Below are 23075 nucleotides of genomic sequence, written 5' to 3'. Positions count from 1 at the left end.
GCCAACGTATATGTAAATGTTAAGCTTATATCGAGGTCCTCCCCACGGGAGACATCTCCCGTCACGCAGGGTGCAGTCGCACCTCCACAGATCTCCAGTATCAGCTCTTGATACTGGTAATGGCTCAAAAGGGCTATTACGGGCTATTCATGCCCGTGCCACCTTTTGGGTGGCTTAATCTTCATCAATCAATCAATCAATAAATCAATCGAGATCCTCCCCTCAAGGGTCAAATCACTGGCCCTTCCCAGGATGCAACCCTGGGTACCTATGTACTGCTGGGTGAACTGGAGCATCAGGTAATAGGACACACGACCAACTATTTCTGCCTTGCTCGGGATTCGAACAGGTTATTCCAGATTGTGAGTCGAAAACAAACCAGTACTGCGGCCTAATTACCCTAAGATTCCTAACAATTAAGTTGGTAATGAAGAAACATGAAATATTTATTCACTATAATGTTGATGCTGAATGTAGAGCATGAAAAACATTTTTACCCTAAAATAATATAATTTTATAACGAAATTAGACGAAACTAATTGGCAGACACTAAGTGACGCCATAGGAAGTCGCCGATCCAAACGACAATGTTGATTGATTAAGATTAAGCCACCCAAGAGGTGGCACGGGCATGAATAGCCCGTAAAACTATGTTGTGGTTGTTGTTGTTCAAGATTTAGCTACTGGGAACAAAAAGCTCCAAGTAGCACGGGCTATGGTGATCCCGTAGTGGACTTACCTGGCACAGGAGCGGGGCTGTAACTGTTCCGAACCTTAATGGAATCTGACCCATATATCAATCGGGTCAACCCAAGTGTTGCGTTTCCAAAAGGGTCGCCCATGTTGGAATCGGTGAACGCCCTAGTAATATTGTTGAAAACATCTTAATAACTTATTAAACCAAAGGTCTTTTTATGTCAAGAACGGCAGAAACTGGATCTATATATGAAAATTCTTTCAGGACAAAATTTAAAGTAAAACTAAAGATATTTGTAGTTGTATAAAAGTTGCATTTTTCATCGGTCGTAGAGCCGGAAATCCGCAATATTCATCTCAGAACAATGCTTATTTCACGCAGAATCGTTAATAAACGTAAGATTTTTATACGTCTCAAGAAAGATAGAAACATAATCTTCATTTTAAATGCCTCACTATGGGCATATTTGTATTTAAAGCGAAGATACGTGTATTTTTCTAATCGGCGAGCTCCGACCCCGCACAGATCGAGCAACGGAGTAACACTCTCTCAGAACAATGCTTATTTCACGTAAATTCGTTAATAAACGCAAATGTTTTTATATGTGTTGAGAAAGATAAAAATATAAGCTTCATTTTAAATACTTTACCATAGATATATATAAAGTTCTAATGAAGATACATGTGTTTTAATAATCGCCGAGCTCCGACCCCGCACAGACTGATCGACAGAGCAACTCTCTCAGAACAATGCTTATTTCACGTAAATTCATTAATAAACACATATGTTTTATATGTCTCAAGAAAGATAGAAATATAAGCTTCATTTTAAATACTTTAACATAGACATATATAAAGCTCAAGTGAAGATACATACGTTTTTATAGTGGCATTCAATAGGTTGTCGGTCATGGAATGCAGAAGCCTACGCACTTGCCAATATAGTGTGTAATTAACAAAGATACGCTTATAAAGCCTAAAATATTATATGCCTACAGAAAGACAGAGATATGCTCGTTATTGTGAGTGCACCAAAGGAAATATATCTTGTTGGAGGACAAAGATATATCAATTCTAAAATAAGTTTCGACTCTCGCTCGGGCGAGAGATAGCGCGACTCTCGCCCCATCTATTGGAGATTCTGTTCACCTAATGACCCAAAGCTACTCAAAGCCTCCTAGCATTACTTAAATAATGAAGAAATATGGTATATTTAATCACTATAATGTTGGTGCTTAATGCAGAACACGAGAAAACATATATTTACTATAAAATAATATACTTCCATTATGAAATAAGTAAATATGTGGCCTCATAGGAAGTCAACGGTCCAGGTGTCAATGTTGTGGAGCGACTTATCCAAGATATATTGTTGTCTGGAAAGTGTTTGTTGGCATATCAACCTTCTGTACACAGTGATCCAGTCGTCGCACTTCTCTCCTTAAATGATCGCAAATTTAGTTTATTATATTAACAAGTAGAATACGTATTTCTAATAATATCTAACATAACTAGCCAGAAAATATTTAAGACTTATTGAAAAATACATGTCTGGAAGTTAAATCGACTTCATAGAACAATAGTGTTGGTCTATACTAATCGTTATTCGTTAGTATGCGTTCGCTACTTAAAACATTTACTGTACTGATGTAAAATCTCCCACGTCTCTTCGCACATGGAACACCGAACCTTACACACTCTCTGATATATTGTTTAATTAATAGAGATTCACTAATAAAGCTTATAATTGTATATGTTATCAAAAAGGCATAGATAAAGTCGTTCTTACGTTTTAGTCACAGAGATTAGATATTAGTAAAGTTCATTTTATTCAGGAAAGTACATAAATAGTCGATTTACAAACATAATATTGGATTTATAGAAAGAGCTAGTACATACAATACCTAAAGCCACTAGTACGCATAACGTTTCGGGCATATTATTGAGAGAGGAAGGATATTTATATTTAAACAATTTTTTTTTTTTACCGACGCTCTAGCAGAAATAGCCTAAGCTACTCTATCCCTTTGAGATAGAGTAGCATCCATATCAGAAGATATTTAGAAAAATTGTATAACTCCCTTTCCATAAAACTCTATTACAAAATCCACTATAAGCTCTTTTTAATGGCAAAATTTAGCCATTTTGTGTAACAACTGTTATAATCTCATACATTTAATAATCATAGTAATCGAAATATTCATATTTTTCATCTACAAGAGATGAAACAGTAAGCCATAAGCTAGATCGGTGTCGCTCCTGAGGACGTCGATAAGGAGACGGACTTTTAGCAAATACCTTCCTGTGATTGGCTGTTGCTAGGAATGGCAACACACTTTCTGTAAATTGTATGCAAACTAAGAAATAAGTCTTTTTGCACAAAAATCTCTTTATTTCAAACACAACCTCTTCGTTATGTACAAGACAGAAATTTCCATCTAACTGAATAATCGAGTTCAATAAGAGAACGGAGCATTGTATCATCGATATTATTTGCGTGAGGCAACCCCCACTGATGACGTCACAAGTCAGGTAGCCAGCCCATGTTTCTGTAACACCCGTTACATCCTGCAGTATTTAATTGTCACTTTATTAATGCTTATAAATACTTAACCCTTCACTTTTTAGGTCGATTAAAGTTGAAACAGAATATCATAGGCAAGGATGGTGTGCTGAATAAAGATGATTTATTAAGTGGATGGAGCCTTTAGCTGATCCCTTCCTGTGATTGGCTGTTGTGTGAATGTCAACAAAGAATATCTTCCAATGATATGCCATTTATTATGCACCCCATACCATCTAGGGGCGGAGCTTGGAACCTCCTACCCGAGCACAACAACCCGCCTTATGGGTTGCTGTTTGGCTATTTATAGTGCGTTGGAAAAAAAAGAGATGTCGCTAGTTGTATTTTGTGGGGTAATTTGTTATAGGTGTAATTTGATGTCAACAGATGGCGTAAGCTGTATCTTATGGCTACTATTGAGCAGCCAGTTGATAGTGTTCTCTTCTGCCGACAGATGGCATCAGCTGTGTTATTATTACTTCCGAATTCCCTTTAACACCGTGTGTAGCGAGGTCTTGTGGAGCATCAGGCCCTACGATAACTCTAGTGTCCAAGAACTGCCTCAGTGTGGAAGGTCAGCAGGTACAAGAACTTGCTGAAAGATTCTATGCTCCGAAGTGGACGTCAAGACACCGTCAGATCGGAGCCTCGCTTCCAAGCCCGTGAGGCTTGGAAGCGAGGCTCCGATCTGACGGAGAACTGATGATGAGTACTATTGATGAGAACTACAACCTAATGAAGATAAATGTTAATTTTATGTAGATACTGTAATAAACGAAAGTTTTTAATGTCATCAGTGAAGTGAACTACCATTCAAGCTGTCATTGCAATCAATCTTATATTGTTTCTGCTGTATTGTGCCTACCAATTTGTTGTCAACTACCTTTCAAGCTGTCATTGCAATCAATCTTAGCTACCTATGTGCTTTAATATACTGTACCTACAATTTTCTCTCATCTTTTTTTTTCATTTCATGTAATCTGTTATCATTTTTTTGTCTATAAATTTTGCAAGTATTTACCTCCTTAAAATTGTCTTAGATTAAGGACCTGCCCGAAACGCTGCGCGTACTAGTGGCTTTACAAGACTGTAATTACCATATTTGTATCCTCACATTTCTTATGTACATTCTTGTATATGCATAAATAAATAAATAAATAAATAAATAAATCAGAGAAGCAGAAATATAGGCAAATTTTAAATCCCTTGTCATAAATATAACTGAAGTGAAAGCAAAGATATATGCATTTTGATAGTTACAAAGACAGCTCTTTAACACGGGTGGAACACGAACAAGGGGAACTTAGTACCCAAATGAGCCACAGAGATATTAGAAAGAATTTTGTCAGTGTCAGAGTAGTTAACAAATGGAATGTATTAAGCAGTGATGTGTTGGAGGCTGACTCCATACACAATTTCAAATGTAGATGTGATAGAGCCCAATAGGCTCAGGAACCTGTACACCTGTTGATTGACGGTTGAAAGTCGGGACCAAAGAACCAAAGCTCAACCCCTGCAAGCACAAATTAGGTGAGTACAACTAGGTGAATACAGCTGAGGGGCGGGACCAAACAGCTGAAGCTCAATTCCCTACGCATAACTAGGCGAGTCCATAGGAATTACCGTTTGTCCTGGCGCCATCTATGTTTTGACAGGAGTACTACTAATGTTCCCACGTTATGTGATGATCGCTATACGGCTGGTACGGTCAGTTGCTCTTCTATATATGTTTATGGACAACGTAGGTGATTTGAGGCAATTTGCGGCCAGAGTGAAATAGTATCCACGCGGTGAGTGATGGAGGAGGATATATACTGCTGTGTACTCGACCAGCGGGTGAGAGGTAAGTTATATCGAACAATTATGGGGAATAGATGGGTTATTTTAAGCGTAGAATGTCAGGTAACCGGTAACTACACAGATGGGGTAGTGTTTTTTTAAGTCTTTATTTACTAAAGTGGAAGATTACATTATGCCTTTAGCTGAATAAGTCTACTGGTGGGGGAAGTAGACGGGTTTTATGAAAGTATTTTACCTAAATATTTGTATTTGGTTAACTAGTTCAGCCGTTACCAGGGTGGGTGTTCCTTTAATCTATTCTAAAAATTCTAGCCGGACAAAGTGATTAATTAAAGAAATTGAATAGAACGAAGTGGTTTGCCAGGGTGCTTAACATTTAGTTTAGTTCACTTACTATGCAGCCCATGCTTAAAGAATGCAAGTTTATCATTGAATTTACCGTAGTTTTACTGCATTTAATATACCGTTTTTACCCTATTTAATTATGTCGGGTAAAGGCCGGTCGTGGAAAGTTCCTAATATAACAAGTTTTAAAGGAAAAGTTTGAGTTAACTTTAACGCTTAAGTTAGTGACCCATTAGCTTAGTCTATTGTGAGGAAAGTTACTAGAATCTAACATTGCAAGTGCCATTTCTCTACTCTTTTTGAGAAACATGACTAGATACATGAATCGCATAGTTTTATTACTAAATGTTCATGGATTAGGTTGCATAGTTGAGGAAATGGTGATAAGGTTTGTGATTTTGTGTACCTTGACTTCAGCAGAGATTTTGAGTGGCGCAAAATTGATAGGGGCTCGGATCATTGGGAATGCTGACTGAAGTTGATTAGGTCATGGCTATACCAAAGGAAATTGGTATAAATGGGGTCAAGTTGGGAGAAGTGTTGTAAGTAGTGCCTAAAAGCTCTCCTTGGACCTCGGTTATTCGCAAGATTATGGTTTAGACTGCAATAGTTGCAGAATTGGCAAATAAAAAATACCGATGCCCTATATAGTTTTGAAATGGTTAAGACTACCAGATGCAGTTTAATGCTGACAAATCTAAGGTTTGGGGGCTAGGTAAAGATGAGATAGATGGTGTAGATTGTTAAGAGTGTAAAATTTTTTGCAGGTGGTAAATTGTCCCCGAGCTGGCACTGCTCTCCAGCCTGGGATGATTGGTTAGTCTTCAACTGCCTCCCAACATGGTAGTGAGGTCCTGAGCTGACATGCAGTGAGGAACGTGGAAAGCTTCCTGAATTGGCACATGGTATGCCTCCCTTTCAAACCAGCAGGTGGCACAAATGTTCCAGCTAACATCAGAATAGTGGATGAAGCCCACACTAAAATGTAAGTGTAATATTACTAAATGTAGTAAAATCACATTGTCTTGGTAGTATAGTTGGGTTAATATGAATTTTCAGACTAAAGCTTGGTACATAATTCAACAGAATAAATGTCCCCCTAGTAGTAAGCAGTGGTTGCAAAAGAATAATTTGTATATATATTTTGTATTTTATTCAAATGTTATACATGGTTGTTAAATTAAAGTTTGTTTGCAATGTTCCAGAAAAATGTTCATGACTAAAGTTGTTGGAAACTAAAATTTGTATAGGATGTTGACTTGAAATGACTATAGCTTTGTTTGTAATTAATATAGGACAACAAGATACTTAGTGTGCCATTTAAAATGGCAACTGTTAAACTGGTGGTACAGGTATGAACAAAATAACATGGCTATGCCAATAACTATTTAGTAATATTTACTGTTCACATAACAGGTTGTGGAAGGTCCTGGCAACAGAGCTGCAGGAAAATACTTTCAGATCTACAGTAAGTAGTGTTGTGTACATTGGAATTAGAGGGTAGAAGTTAATTGCTAAAAACCTATTAAATATTAGGGTATGGAAGTCTAGGCTTAGGCTAGTGGGTACCATATCTGCAAGTTTAGTCCTTTCAGGAATGTATTGAATAGAATGGTATGTTGAAATTGTGAAAATTGTAATGTGGGGCATTAGATCTTAAACAGCATAGTTGAGGGCGTTTTATTAATAAAATATAAATCTTTAGTTAACATTAAATGTTTGTTAAATAAGCTTTAATCTATAAATGTATAACACTGTTAAGGGTAATCATAAGTCAAATAAAGTTAATGGCAGGAAAAGTTTTGTTCTAAGTGATGGTATTTTTCCCTTGAAAGTAAAAAAAAATATTCAATGTTTACTTTAGCTTGGTTTTAAATTTATATAGTTTTCCAGAATGTGGTTTGGAAAGTCCAGAAGTTCGTCTCAGTTGGAAGAGTTAATTAAGCAGAATCAGGTGAGTTGTAGTAAAGGTTAATCTGAATAGATTTGCATAAAAGTAAGAACTTAAACAATATAGCATTGGCTAAAGATAAATGTAAATTGCCATTGAAGTGCAGTTGTGGATAGTTTCTCAAATGACATTTACTGAAACTTGGCAAATTGATGCCATATATATATTTATATTGCTAAATTAGATCTTTACTACTGCTACTAGAATGTAGGAAAGGCAAATTCCTTAAAGAAATTTTTTCTATCTTAATTTGTAAAGTACTGAATGCTAATTTGAAAAGTAAAGCAAGATTGGTTTTAAATCTGAAATTAATTTGTTGAAATATTTTTCAGGTGAAAGTGATTATGATGCATGGACTGGCTTGGAGTGAGTCTCCTTTACTCTGCAAAAGGAAATCTGCAAATGTGGGTGAGTTTGATGTTTTAGCTATATCAATGACCTAATCTTAATTCTTTTATCTAGTCCATTTATAGGTGTGTAACCATGTCCTACTGTTACAACCCACAGGGGATGATGCAGTTTGTACTGATCCTACCCCATTTCATAAAAGGGGACCAGGCAGTCCTGCAGACTTCCCTGGCTTGGCTTTTTCAGAGCTTTGCTCTACTACCCATCTAATAGATGGACTAGATTTGCATAGGTTTAGGGACCCTTAACAATGGTTACATTGTTAATTCTCACAGGGCTTGTTTGCTGAATGGGTGGATGCATCTATCACTTTAGTGCCTGGCATGCATTGTACAGTGCTTCCAGTAAAGCATATGTACAATGTGTTGATGGCACTGAAGTGGTGGATGTATTGCACCCATTCAGGGAACAAGCTCTGCACTAAAAACCAGAGGAAGGGATAGGCCTTGCTGAGCCTATCTTAAAAGATAGGATGTTAGGTTTTTTTGGCCTTATTATTAGGCATTGGTGATAATAAAAGTAGTGTCCCTGTTTAATGTTTATTTTTCTTTTACAGGTGATTGTCACTGGAGTTGTCTTGGCCTTTTGGATCTTCTGTTCATCTAGGAGCATCTGTCCCACAACCTGAAACAGTAATACATATTAGATGTATTATAAATACTATATGTAAAACTTATTAAATAAAAATTTTTAATGAAACTACTTTATATACCTTACCCTGAAATTATGCTGGAAATTATTGTTTACTACTATTGATGCAATGTTTAAACATCTGAAATTTTTTTACTTTGAAAATAAATACTTGGTAAAATTTACACCTATTTGTAACTTGTTACATAGGTGCATGCAAAATGCACTGAAAAGATGTAAAAGTGGACTACCTCTTCAATTTACAAACAAATATTGCAAATTAGTCTGAAATATTAGTGGAAGAAACTTTAGTCAATATTTTAGTTTCGATATTTGAAAGAAAATTTAAAGCTATGCAACACCTAAGCTTTAGTTAATTTAATCATAATTTGTACAAAGATCATTGTTAAATATACAAAACATTAGAAAAGTGACACTGAAGCATCTATACAACATGGTTTTCACAGTCTTTGGTAACTTAAATTTAATCAAAGCTCTTAAATGATTTGTCTGCCAAACTTGTCAGATATTCTGAAATATTTTACCTAGATTAAAACCATCATTGTTTGAAAGGGGGCAAAACCAGATTACTGTCAATTAGTTTGACCTAACATCTGCAAGGTCCTGAAGGAATGGAATTTTTTTTGTAAAACTTTGTTTGCTAAAAACAAACCCTGCCTAATGAACCTGCTCATTTTTTTTTTTTTTTTAGAAATGGTAATTTGCAACATTACCAAAGGCCATTGTTTTAATAGCCAAAGTACCAAATGAAAGACCAAGAAGCAACAAACAGGTACATGGTAGAAAGGACAAAAGAATGGTTATGAGGACCCTTTAATTTGTTAAAGAAATGACTGGGGAAAAATGCTGTCATACCACAAGGGGTCTTAACCCTTGTCATATACATCACTGACAATCTAAATATTACCAACCACAAATTGCTGATAACGTTATAAAAAAAATAAAGAATATAATATTGAGGCCTTAATGCAGATCTCTAACTCTACAAATAGTAACAAGACTGGCAATTTCTTATAAAACAGAAAAAAATCCAAGACCTTGCACGTGAGCCAGAACAATCCATATCACAACTACCACATTAAAATGAAAAAATGAAGGTAAGGTAATTACCAAAAGAAGGCACCAAACCGGGAAGGCCATGTAGCACCATCAGAGGGCGCTAAATATCACCAAGAAAGCCAATACGAGAACAAAAACGCATAAGGCGAACGATATCAAAAGTATCCGATTCACCTAGAATTCTATCGAGGGACAAGTGACTGCGAGGGACGGTCGGAAAGCAAGACACACGCTCGTCCTGGAAGTCAGGACATTCAACAAGGATATGCACAACTGTAAGAGGGACAACGCAATTCGGACAATAAGGAGCAGGGCGGCGCTCCATTAAGTGACCGTGGGTTAAGCGGGTATGACCAACCCACCGCCGGTTACGGTGGTAGGAGGAAGGCCACGGGGACACACTAAGTTTGAGAGTACGCAGCTTGTTACCAACCACAGAGGACCAACAACCCTGCCAACGGGGAAGAATGAATAACAGGATAAAAGTCGGAATAAGGAATACCTTTACGGGAGATGGGACAAGAACGGATAGCTTCCTTAGCGGCAGCATCCGCACACTCATTGAAACACCAATATGGCTGGGAATCCAGCAAAACTCTACTGATTTAAATTTACTAGAAATAAGAAACAGTCAATGTTGAATCTCAATGACCACCGGATGGACAGGATTAAAGGACCCCTAGAGCCATGAGGGCACTACGAGAATCAACTACAACCACAAAGGAGGAATGAGAATGAGAAAGCAAGAGACGAAGAGCATAGAGAATAGCATAAAGTTCTGCCGTAAAGACGCTAGCCTCCGAAGGGAGGCGACACATGTAAGTACGGTCAGGAAAAACAACAGAGTAGCCCACACCATCCGCAGACTTAGACCCATCAGGGAAGATGAAAATAGAGTGGGAGTGCGAAGAAAAGTGCTCAAGGAAGAAGCTTTTCAGAATTGTAGGAGGGGTAAAGGCTTTAGTAATACAAGTCAAGGACGTACAAAACTTGGGAAGGGGGACTCTCCACGGAGGTAATGAAGGAACAATACGAGGAGAAACATTAGAAATATGAACAGAAAGAGAATCCTGTAAGAGAGATAACTGGACAGAAAGTGGGAGACAATGAAGAGGAACAGGCACCACAGGAGGAGGAAAAGTCAATGCACGACAGAGGAGAGAGGAAGGATGTTGGAAGGACCGCGCAAGATAGCGAAGACAGTAGCGATCACGGCAGTCCTGAAGAGAAAGCCAGTGTCAACATACAAACTAAGGGCGGGAGTCGAACGAAAGCCACCAGAGCCGAGACGCAACCCAGTATGGTGCAAAGCATCAAGACGGCGAAGAGTAGAAGGAGAAGCAGAAGAGTATGCAGGGCAACCATAATCGAGTTTAGACAGGACGAGAGAGGAGTGCAAATAGAGGAGCGTGCGCCTATCCGCTCCCTAAGAAGTATGGGACAAAACCTTAACCACTGCACTGCGCAAAGCGCCTTTAGGCTCTCAGAGAGTTGTGCTTTTTGTTTTTTAATTTGGCTATATTTTAATGTTTTTTAATGTTTTCATTACTATTTGTGTTTTGAAATGGAAATATTTGACTTTGGAAACATTTTGACATTAAATTTACCTGAACATTTGTAAAAATAACAAAAATATGTCCTTGTCAATTGCACCAAGACGTTTTTGCCGAAAATAGGTGAGCAGTGCAAGGGTTAAGGAGGTTAAGGGCCTTAGAGCATTCAACTCGGAGGCAAGAGATATGGGCTGACCAAGACAAACGAGTGTCAAAGACTAACCCCAAAAGCTTCGCGGAATCCCTGTACACAATGAGATGACCATAAAGCAACAACAATGAAGTAAAGGTACTTTCAGTAAGAATCTATCATTCACTGAAAGTTGCTGCAGTTAAAAATAAAAGAAAATACAAGTCCCTAGAAATAAACTTGCTGCAGTTAAAAATAAAAGAAAATACAAGTCCCTAGAAATAAACAAGCAACCTTTTTGACTAAGGAAAAGAAGGTAGTTATTCTACTGTATAAATCTAAGTATTCACTTAGATAACTGTATCCAAGCATAGAGGTTCCCCCCCCCTTCCCTTTCAGAAAAACATCTACTTTCGAAAAAGTTTAACATTGGCCAACAAAAATGATTCCAGAACTAAATTGCCTAATACCAGGAACAACTGAGAGCCATGACAAACACTGCAACCCTCTCCTACCCCCAAGTCTTATGCTATTTATGATCCAAGGTAATTTGAGATACTATACTCTACTTCCTACAGACGAGTCTAGTGAGAGGGTGATCTCCTGGCGATTAAATTGAAGCACGATACAGGTGTCAACGAACATCAGTCAGCCCACTTGTCAGCACAGTGGATAACTAATGACATCATAATCTGCAGTGTTGTATGCCTCCCTGTGGCCATTTAAATCAATAAAACACAGGGTTGTGGCAATGTTTACAGCATAAGGCAAGGTATAGAGGAATCCTGGAATGCCATGTAATGTGTAGTCCTTGAATGTGCTTTAGGCAACCAAATTGAATAACAACATTTCTGGTGTTCGGCTATATAATCCGAGTTTCTCATTCGGTATAATGTTTTAAACCTAAATAGGAATTCACTTTAAAGGTCAATTTATTTGGAAAGTGCTAACCAGATTCCAAATTACTGAGCTCTGAAAGTACTACAAGGCAAGTTTAACCGAATGAGTGTTTGCCTATCCATACCCCCATGAGGTATGTGACAACACTGAATAAAGAAAGGGTCTTTGAGCATTCACCGTGCAGGTATTTGACATGACCAATATAGCCAAGTGTTAAAGATCATTCTAAGCAGTTCTGCACAATCCATATACTATCAAGTAATATAATTGTACAATGGTGCTTGGTGGATGATATTTCCTATTAAAACTCATTGGACAACTGTTTGTATTAGACATTTTAAACCTACAAATGGTAGCCCTAGATATCGCACTACAGTATTAATTACAAGATGAACAATGTAAAATCAATACCACAACAGCAAAGGATGACGGCTTTTCAACAACCGACAAACACTCAGGTCTAACACCAGCCATCCCGAGAGAGGACGTCCCAAGCATGTACACCCCACAACTTTACATCACCTTTGCTACCTCACGCGAGCATGCAACAGCATGAGGACGCCATACTCCCAAACCAACTCCATGCACTTTGAGGCTTTAACAACTCAACATTTAAAAAGTTGATTTAAAAAATCAAACACCTGAATTTTTCCCTAATTAAATTTACTAGGGAAATGCACACCAAGCCATGAAACTTACAATGAAGATGAACAAACTACACACAACTGTCACCAAACTTCCACATACCACCCCCCTCTCACTCCTGCCCTCCCTCCTTAGGTGCTCTGATTGGCTGAGCACCTGACCCACCACCACTCACCTCTTGTTGTGAGAGCCTAAAGCATGTTTGGTTGCACTTTAAAAGTTCCCGAGTGTACTCGCCTAATTGTGAGTACCGCCTGCCCGGTTCACCATTTTGTTTTTCAATCTACCTCAATTTACCCCTTTACAGTCAAATATTATGCAAAATTCTGTTTAAGACTTGTCCCTTCTTAACTTAAATAACTGCTTTGGCCATCTGCAATCTTTCTAGGTGGGTAAAAATGACTCTTGAGGCCAGAAAGGACTTATCAGATGGCGATCATAACAATATGGTACACACACAAAATCACAACCTGATATACACCAAGCAGAAAATCCACTGGAGCTGTGAGGCGACGTAAACACTTGCCCAAGGCACTGGCAGCTGCATACTCTACCACAGTATATTACTGACTTTGTAAAAGTCTTACAACCGGATTTCCCCATAAATCACAGTAAGTTTTGAGGCCCCTCCTTGAGTCAACGTCTTACGTAAGACCTACAAGCACTCCGGGTGAAGGCTGAAGCAGTTCAACACCATACGCCCCAACTTCAAATACACAGTTGAGAGGCGGGACCAAAACGTGATTTTCTGTGTGTGCCTGAAGTTGGGGCATACGGTCTTGCTTCACCCTTCACTTTACCCTTCACCGGCGTACTTCAGGGGTTTTATTTAATACTTGGACTGGCTTTAGTAGGGCCTCCAGACTTTCTGTGGCTTCACAAGTGTCACGTGAATCCCCTGCATAGCAGTGGAACTGCCTTTTAACTTCACCTTCAATGCCTCTGCACTGGAAGTATACATCTACTCCAGCCCAGAAGAGTCATCAGTCCTGCCACCTCTCCATACCCCCCAGGGCCTGGCACGGCCTGGTACGACTCAGAGGCAAGCCGGGCGCCACTGCAAACTGGCAGTTTGTCCCCACAAACAAGCAGTTAGCCGCCTTCAACTGACAGTGGTACAGCTCAACACAAAGGCACCGCCAGCCACAACGAGCAGTTTGCTAGTTGACCAGATGTCCACCTCGTGTTGACACTGGATGAGTCATCACCGCCGGACTATATAAAGAGCGCTGCCTCCCTGGAGAGGCAATCTCTCCCTTAGTGCTCTAGGATCACCTTGGTGTCTCTAACAAGTCGTCCACTTCCAGCCAACATCTTGTGACTGATGCCATGGTGGTATGGTAGCTGTCTTCAGAACACCAGTATATCTTCATACTTTTATTCATTGCTTATTGTTTATTTTTTGCATTTAAGGTCATACTAACTTGTTCACCTTTGCATTACATGATAGTCAAGTATTGTCATGTGTTATTTTTGTTCATTACTATTTCAGTAAATTGTTTAATTATTTATTTGATAATTTTCATTTGTTTCCACCTGCAACTTACACACTGCAAGGCCAATAGCAGCATTTCTTTCATTTATGTGAGGGAGAGCCATACCATCTTGGTTCAGTATAGCTGTGATACCATAACCCGTCACACAAGATATCCAGTTGTAAGACTTTTACCATCAGTGGTGGTAGAGTATGCAACTGGCAATGCCTTTGTTACAGGTTCGCTTCATCTCACAGCCCCAGTGGATTTTCTCACACATTTGAATACATGAAACAACTTTATTTGATACATTCCAAACCAAAGTACTGTACAGTACAGTAATTATCAAACCATCAAATGTGTGGGATAATCATAGTGCGCTAAATATCACTAACGTCGCCAATACAAGAACAAAAATGCATACGGCGAACAATATCAAAGGTATTGAATTTACCAAGAATTTTATCGAGGGACAATTGACAGTGAGGGATGGTCGGAAAGCAAGACACGTAAGTCCTGGAAGTCAGGACATGTAGAGACAACGGTTTGGACAATAAGAAGCAGGGCAGCGCTCCATTAAGTGCCCGTGAGTTAAACGTGTATGACCAATATACAACCTCGCCAGAGCCGTTTCCCACCACCGGTTACGGTGGTAGGAGGAAGGCCACGGGAACACACTACTCTTAAGAGCACGCAATTTGTTACCAGTAACAGAAGACCAACAACCCTGACAACGGGCAAGAATGGGGAAATGAATAACTGGGTAAAAGTCATAATAAGGAATACCTTTACGGGAGATGGGACAGGTGCGGATAGCTTCCTTAGCGGCAGTGTCCGCACGCTCATTTAAGAACACACCAATATGGGTGGGAATCCAGCAAAATTCCACTGTCTTAAATCTACTGGAGATAAGAAACAGCGAATGTTGAATTTCAACTACCAAAGGATGGACTGGATTAAAGGATTCTAGAGCCATGAGGGCACTGCAAGTGTCAACTACAAACACAGAGGAGGATTGACAGCGAGAAAAGAGTTGATGAAGAGCATAGAGAATAGCATAAAGTTCTGCCATGAAGATGCTAGTCTCCGGAGGCAGGAGACACAAAGGTGCAGTCAGGAAAAACAACAGAGTAGCCTACACCGTCTGCAGACTTAAGACCCATTGGTGAAGACGGAAATAGAGTGGAAGTGTGAAGAAAAGTGTTCAAGGAAAAGGTGATTTAGAACTGTAGGAGGGGTAAAAGTTTTAGTCATGTGGGTCAAGGCTTACAGAATTTAGGAACGGGGACCCCTCCATAGGGGCAAAGACGGAATGACACGAGGGGAAATATTGGTAACACAAACTGAAAGAGCATTTTGTAAGAGAGACAACCGTACAGAAAGAGATAGGTGGTGAAGGGGAACAGGAACCACAGGATGGGTAAAGGTCAAGGCATGACATAAGCAAGAGTGAGGGTGCTGTAAGGACCGTGCAAGGTGGAGAAGACAGTAGCGATCATGGCGATCCTGTAGAAACAGGACGCCAGTTTCAACATACAGGCTTAGGGTAGGTGTCGAAGGAAAGGTACCAGAGCTGAGCCGTAACCCAGTATGATGCAGTGTGTCCATATGGTGAAGGGTAGAAGGAGAAGCAGACGAGTAAACAGGGCCATAATCGAGTTTAGACAGAACGAGAGAGGAATGTAAAGAGGAGCAGTGTCGATTAGCTCTCCAAGAAGTATGGGACGTGATCTAAAGTTAGTTAAGGGCCTTAAGAGAATTCAACTCGGACGTAAAAAATATGGGGCGACAAAGACAAACGAGTGTCAAAGATTAGCCCTAAAAGCTTTAGCAGATTCTTTGTACAAAAGGGGATGACCCCTGTTACCTAACAGTAAATAGGTATCTGGGAGTTAGCTGTTACAGGCTGCTTCCTAGGGGGGTGCGTGTGTGGGAGAAAAAAAAATTTAGTAGTTAACCACTGAACTGCTCTGTCTCCAAATAACACCCTGGTGCACAAGAAATAAATTCTTTCCAAAAATTTTTTTTCTCTTCTTATATTGTTAAAATGCAGAGTCTGATCACGGGGAAACTAAACAAAAAATATTGTATGTGACTTACTTTAGCTGCGATGGAGCTGGGAAGTTGAGCAAATTATGGGCACTGAGCGTTGGAGCGATGGGGGTCTGTCGGCCCCGCCACCCCATGCGACGGCAGTTGCTGCGAATAAAATGTTGCGCAATTATTTTGAAGTTTCTCATTCATTTCTTCTTTTTTTTTGCTGTAATATTATTTAAAAGTGTGTAATTTGTGGAATTTATATAATTCAAAGTATAGAACATCGCTATGCTCAAAATTATGGGCCTCATATATGCGACATATTCTACAATCAAACAGTGTTTTTGCTGTTATTACACTATATACACACATTGTATATACCCATCTACGTATGTATTCACCATAACGATCCACTATGTTGGTATGGTGAGCCCAAAAAACATGAGTGAGCCGCCACACCCTGCCAGTCCTCCCTCCCTCCTCCAACACATTACTCGCCAACATTCCTCCTCCCAAAATACTGTTATTGTGTTTATTACACTACAGTATTTACACACGTTATGTATAAGTATGTACATGTTTTATTCATGTACATACGTACATACTTGCCATCTCCTCACCTCTCTCTCTTGCCTACTTAATGCTCTTGCTTCCCTCATCTTATCACAATCGACTTTATAATGGTCCAGGACGGATCGAAATGTCGTCGTCAATTCAATTTCCAGTGTGTGGTTTGGTCAACAATGAAATCTTCATGCAAGATCTTATAAAGAAAACCCCTAGAACGAGTTTTGCAGATACGAAAGAGTTTAAGGTGAGTAGGGGATGGTTTGAGAAATTTTGAAAAAAGACGTGGTATTCATAGTGTTGTGAGGCATGGTGAGGGTGCCAGCTCAGACAAAGTAGGGGCTGAAAGATTTGTTCGTGATTTTAAAGATTTTGTAGATACTGTATTGATGGATATATTCCACAACAAGTGTTTAATTGTGAGGAGACATGGCTATTCTGGAAAAAATTGCCGAAGAGGACATACATTACCCAAGAGGAGACGTCACTGCCCGGACACAATCTAACTTGGGCTAACTTGTGTCAGGATAGGCTAACTCTTGTGCTGTGTGGCGATTTGAAAATTAAACCCTTGCTTGTGTATCATTCCGAAAATCCAAGAGTTTTAAAAAATATATAACGTGCAGAAAAACTGTGATGTAGAGTGGTTTGCCCTGCCATCAAAAAATATCTGCAAGAGAAAAGTTTGACACTAAAGGGCCTGCTTCTCAACAATGCTCCTGCTCATCCTCCAGACTTGGAGGATGCATTGTTGGGGCCACTTTTTTTTTTTTTAAGGATATTCCTACATGAGCCCTGAGTTTCTGGCTAATGTACCAATGACATGAAGGAGGAGTTTTCAACCTACCTTGTGTTAGGTGTGCAGAGGTCAATGGTTGAACATAATGTCAGGAGCAAAGGGGGGCGTTTGCCTCTTCGAACACAATTGCGACCATCTTCATCTCTTCGAACTATCCTAAATGCTCTCTTCACCTGTCTGACCAAATTGGGTGTCCAGACCACCTTTGAATCTGAAATTGTAAAATTAATAGCAATTTCAGAATATTCAGTCCATTTATACTAACAAAATTATACATACAATACTGTAATTGAAATTTTACAGAATGATAAAGGCAATTTAGTAACTTTGTTAAAATGCACATGGGGGAAATACATGAAAATAGGTTAATATTGTTCATAAGGTTGATGGGAAATGTTTATTACTTTTATGATTTAAAAGATGTATAGCCCTAATACTCCATCCTGGGTGCATTCCACCAGGTAATGACCACAGCAAAAGTTTTCCACGAGGCTCTATTGTCACACAAACTTTTCACATTTTCAAACTTGATTCATCTTTTCCCCCCCCCCCTCGTTCCAGGGGTTTTCTTTAAAAGGTCTTCATGCAAATGCCTTGGTTTCTCACAAATGATGGCCTCTGAAATGCTATCACCTGCTAACTCCTTGTTGTGTATCCAAATTAATAAAAACTTTTTAACATCCTCAAGTGTTTGTGTTCTTTGTTTCGGGATTGTTGATATGCCTTTTGCCACTTTAATGCTCATAATGTCCTTTTTCTTAGCAAGTATAGTGCATATTGTTGACATAGATTTGTTGTACTGCCTAGCTAGTTCAACAACCTGTGCACCATTTTGATGTTTATGAATGCTCTCTTGTTTTTCCTCTATGGTCATTCTCACATGTGTTTTCTTGGCTTGAACCTTACCACTGGCTTTCTTGGGACTCATGGCAAGATATATCATAACAAATTTTATGTTCAAATAGCCAAAAATCCCAAAACAAATGTAATGCTTTACAAAGAATTCAGGCGCGATACTTACTAGGCAGGAGACACTGGTAAACTGAGGCGCGATCACCATGCCACCACGCGCTAGGTCAGCCCATACGTATATCAACAAACTCCTTTCCCGAAGCAAAGTTTGTAACCCGATTCAAATTTTTCGAAGAAATTAGGCTCGTAACCCGAAAAGTTCATAAATATTCATTCGTAAGCCGAGGTGTCACTATATATAACTAAAAAATTAAACTCAGGATTACTTTCAACCCCCACCCCTTTTGCTTTACTCCATCGCCACCTACCTTCACCCCCCTCTATGATGTACTCTTCCATAGACACCTACCTTTGCCCCCCTCCTCCCCTCTACTCCTCCATCATCACCTACCTTCACACCCCCTCCCTTCTCCTCCTCCATCGTCACCTTCCTTTCACCCTCCTCTATGATGTACTCTTCCATAGACACCTACGTTCACTGCATATAATGCTCCCCTCTACTCCTCCATCGTCACCTACTTTCACCCCCCCTCCGCTCTACTCCTCCAGGGTCGCAGACAATTTCACGAGCGTGAGAACTACGAGTTCTCTAACCACTCTCACACTCCTACTCTCTCACCAGTGAGGGAGGAAATGAAGGAAGAAAGGTGGGGAGAGAGAATAGGCAGGGGGGAGGAGGGCCTTGATACATTTCTTCCATATAGATAGGTAGACTGAGGGAGAGCTGCTTGCCAAGAGCCCTATCAGACAGGCTTCCTATTCCTCAACCCTCCCTAATATGCCACATCCTGGTCAGGACAACTTGCTCGATTGTTATTCTTGGTGTGACTCGAGAACTGACCTCGAGGCGGGGCATGGGCATGGATTATCTCCCTGGGGCACGCACCTCCCTGCCCCAGCTCTCTCTCTCTCTCTCTCACATAATCTATCAAGGGTCTAACATGAGGTCATTGTGCCTACCAGAAGTGTATATGTCCAAGGCTGGCCACCTGTCTGGACCATTCAAATGTATAAACACGTAATTAGTCTATTAAAATTATATATAATGCTACAATTATAAATTAATTTGTTCATGGTCATGCGTTTATCAGTATTTTAATATGAGGTATATATATACGCATGTATGTATACGTTGACGTACACACATATATGTGATTATGTGTATGGAATGATTATGATTATGTGTAATCATATATATGATTATATCTAATGGAATGCATTAGTAAGTGATGTGATGGAGGCTGACTCCATACACAGGTTCAAGTGTAGATATGATAGAGCCCAATAGGCTCAGAAACCTGTACACCTGTTGATTGACGGTTGAGAGGTGGAACTAAAGAGCCAGAGCTCAACCCCAGCAAGCACAATTAGGCGAGTATATGAACGAATGCACATGTACACTTTCAAATGAATTAAGATACCTTGAGATACACAATGACTTAGTTTAAATAGTTTAAACACATTATGGTACTGATTTTGACATGTTGATGTCTGGAAGGGAGAGGGGGTGTGGGGGGTTATTGTCTGAGGTGGAGGACCAGAGGAGGGGGTCAGTGGAAGGATGGTGGCTGGAGGGATGCCATTGTTCTAATGGTTATGAAAACAATTATTGATGGCAGGAATTCAGTGGGTGTGTATTTCACCCGCACCATCACCATACTGTGCCCTGCTACAACCCCCCCCCCCACTCCACCCATGCTGTGCGGGGCGTATTACACATTATGGGATAACCGACTGTCTATCCATTCCTGTCTGCTCGTTATGCTGCCCTTCCTTTTGAAAATTGTCTGCTTTATCGACTTCCTTCAAGACCACACGTTAGCCTCTTATCACGCCCTCTTACCACTCTCAGGGAGCCGGCTCTTCTATACAATAGTTACCACTCAGTCCCCAAGGTGAAAGAGTGTCCGGGCATATGACTTGTTATGTGTACTTATTTGCGATTCGTTTGGGCTGTCACGTGTGGGGATTAGTGTTGAGTAAGGCTAGGCCAGGTCAGGTCAGACTAGGCCAGGTCAGACTAGGCTAGGTAAGGCTACGCCAGGTCAGGCCAGGCCAGGCCAGGCTAGGCAGGGTGAGAGAAGTAAAGCGGCAGGTACTTACGTTTCCGAGAAAGTAGCGGCGGTAGTATATTGTTGATTTAGATTCGACGACATCCTGAAGCTAGTAGGTGGCGGCCTCATCGCTCTCGAACTTCTTGTTGTTGTAGGGGATACGAGGCACACCCAATATCCCCCTTACATTGATCACATCGCACACTAATATTTTTACTATTTCAGACACCAGATTTGTCTGTTTCGTATATGTATAATTGTTCAATATTAAAACCACAATAGAATGCTCTAAGTACTTTCGTATATTAATACATCTTCAGAAGGAATGGTTCGCTCTGAAGATGTATTAATATAAGAAAGTACTAAAGGAAATTCCTGTTTCAATTCTTCCTCCGTGGTCTGACACTCTTATTATATATTGTATATACTGAATTATATATACTATGCTTATATAATATATACTGAAATATTGTTACATTTAACGTATGAAACAAAGTATATATCTGTATTTTTAATAAAATATAAAACATTAATATTTATCAACGTATCTCTGTGAATTACATAATTTATCAGTATTGTACAGCCTGTGATCTCCACCTGGCTGGCCACTGATACCTAAGTAGCTTTCATGTGTCCGGACACCGGCGATAGGATTGTATTATTTAACTTTAAAGAGAGAGATATTTCTTGAAATGTTGTCACATTAACGTCTACATCTTCCTTCCTTCTGACATATAGATTTTAAGGTTAATTAGCATATATGGAAATAAATTACACAATTTATAGGCTGGTGTGAAGGGCTTCACACTCTTAGAGCAAGCCATCAAGAAACTGTACAGTATCAAATGCATATATCTTCGTTTTCACTTCAGTTATATTTATGACAAGTATTTAAAGTGTAGCTTATATTTCTGCCTTTCTGTTGACATAGAAAACTTTCGTTTATTACATTATCTAGATAAAATTAGCATTGATCTTCAAAAGGTTGTAGTTGTAACTTCCATTATAAACAACATTATTATTGCAAACAGTAGGAGTTTCAAAGTCTCATTTGTATGGATACCTTCTCATATAGGTGTTGTCCAGCATGATGACACAAACAAGGCAGCTAAAACTGAATGTGATAAGCCTGAAGTTGAGTGGGATATGGGCATTCCAATCTCTTCTGTCAAAGCCGCAATATTTTAGGAAATTAGGGAAGACAGAAGAGCAGTCACTGACACAAAAGCCAGAAAGCAAGAGTATAAAGAGCTATGACATGTTTATGTGCCTCTGTAACCTTTTCCAATACCGCCCACAAGATGATATATGGGGTGCATAATTAATGAACTAAACTAAGTAAACATGTTTAGAATCGAGAATTATATGAACGGACAGCATAAAACTTCCACTAGTGTCACAATGACAGTGTGACATTGTAATTGCCAGAATTAGGCTAGGATATCGATATGTATCGCAGGTGGCTGCAGGTAATGAATAGCCCCCAATGGTGAATATTCCAATTGTAAACTATGTGAACAAGAGCTGGGACATACTCACCAACACTATATCTGTGATTGCCCTGTTATAAGTGACTTCAGACCAAATGGTATAAGGTACTTTGAACTCTGTAATTACTTCATACACTTAGGAATATTGGAAGATATTCTTATGCTGTACCCGGATTTTGCTAACGGAGGCTAATAGATCAGCCTTATATTTTATGTTCTCACCTGATTGTTACCTTGAGGTAGGCCCGTAAGTGGTAGTCCTCTTGAACCATTAACAGTATCAATAGATGATACTGGAGATCTGTGGAGGTGCGACTGGACCCTGCGTGACGGGAGATGTATCCCTTGTTTCTTGTGATTGATTGATGAGGATTAAGCCACCCAAAAGGTAGCACGGGCATGAATAGCCCGTAAGTGGTGTTCTTGTTAGTCACAGTTGATTTTTTTTTATTGAGGCTGGTATTTTATCCCCTGATTCCATGTATAACTAACCATCCTGTGAGATGGGAATATTTAATGAACTTATAGCTAGTTTTTGATATACACTGTGTAATCTTTCATATAGAATAGGGTAGCAGCACATTACTGTGTATACCTAAGCTTGTTAATAATAACAAAAAAAAAAGTTAGTTTCTATCGATAGGGAGAGCGATGGTTCAAAAATCCTTCTTTAAAATATGAATATCTTTCCTATCTCACTAAGATTCAGATCAGATTCAGATTCAGATGTTTATTCAGGTAAGGTATATACATACAAGTGATGTTACATTAATGGATTGATATATAGATAGAGCTAGTACATACAATGCCTAAAGCCACTATTACGCAATGCGTTTCGGGCAAGAAAACATTAATATCTAGAACTTAATACTAATTGAGCATAAAGAATAAAAGATGTTGAGAACAAATACAAATAAAGATAAAAAAAAAGGGGGAACATGACTGAAAAAGCAGCACAAATACAATAGGTTGACAAACAG

At 39.4% G+C, this 23075-nt stretch overlaps 1 protein-coding gene and 1 long non-coding RNA gene across 5 annotated transcripts; one reads left to right on the top strand and one right to left on the bottom strand.

Moving 5' to 3' along the window:
- The first annotated feature begins 4749 nt into the window (after positions 1 to 4749).
- Positions 4750 to 8462, top strand: LOC138356250 (uncharacterized). Of its 4 annotated transcripts, none has more exons than XM_069312115.1 (6): positions 4750 to 5102; positions 6172 to 6389; positions 6821 to 6872; positions 7298 to 7358; positions 7688 to 7759; positions 8320 to 8462. In XM_069312115.1, the coding sequence occupies exons 2-6, from the start codon at positions 6371 to 6373 to the stop codon at positions 8389 to 8391; spliced, it is 276 nt and encodes a 91-aa protein (XP_069168216.1). In that variant the 5' UTR covers positions 4750 to 5102; positions 6172 to 6370; the 3' UTR covers positions 8392 to 8462. The 4 variants fall into 4 exon arrangements, with proteins under 4 accessions (XP_069168216.1, XP_069168213.1, XP_069168214.1 ...); XM_069312112.1 differs by having other exon boundaries at positions 4764 to 5102; positions 7290 to 7358; XM_069312113.1 differs by having other exon boundaries at positions 4775 to 5102; positions 7290 to 7358; positions 7688 to 7763.
- On the bottom strand, positions 8289 to 20880 carry LOC138356251 (uncharacterized). The gene is made up of 4 exons (XR_011224317.1): positions 20655 to 20880; positions 17628 to 17790; positions 16277 to 16375; positions 8289 to 8387 (listed from the first exon to the last, which is right to left on the bottom strand). It is a non-coding gene; the product is annotated as an uncharacterized lncRNA (long non-coding RNA).
- Positions 20881 to 23075: the final 2195 nt, after the last annotated feature.

Source organism: Procambarus clarkii, chromosome 71 (genome assembly GCF_040958095.1).
Source record: "Procambarus clarkii isolate CNS0578487 chromosome 71, FALCON_Pclarkii_2.0, whole genome shotgun sequence".
NCBI classification, from domain to species: domain Eukaryota; kingdom Metazoa; phylum Arthropoda; class Malacostraca; order Decapoda; family Cambaridae; genus Procambarus; species Procambarus clarkii.
Note: the sequence above shows the minus strand (reverse complement) of the source record. Positions and strands in the feature narration are given on the sequence as shown.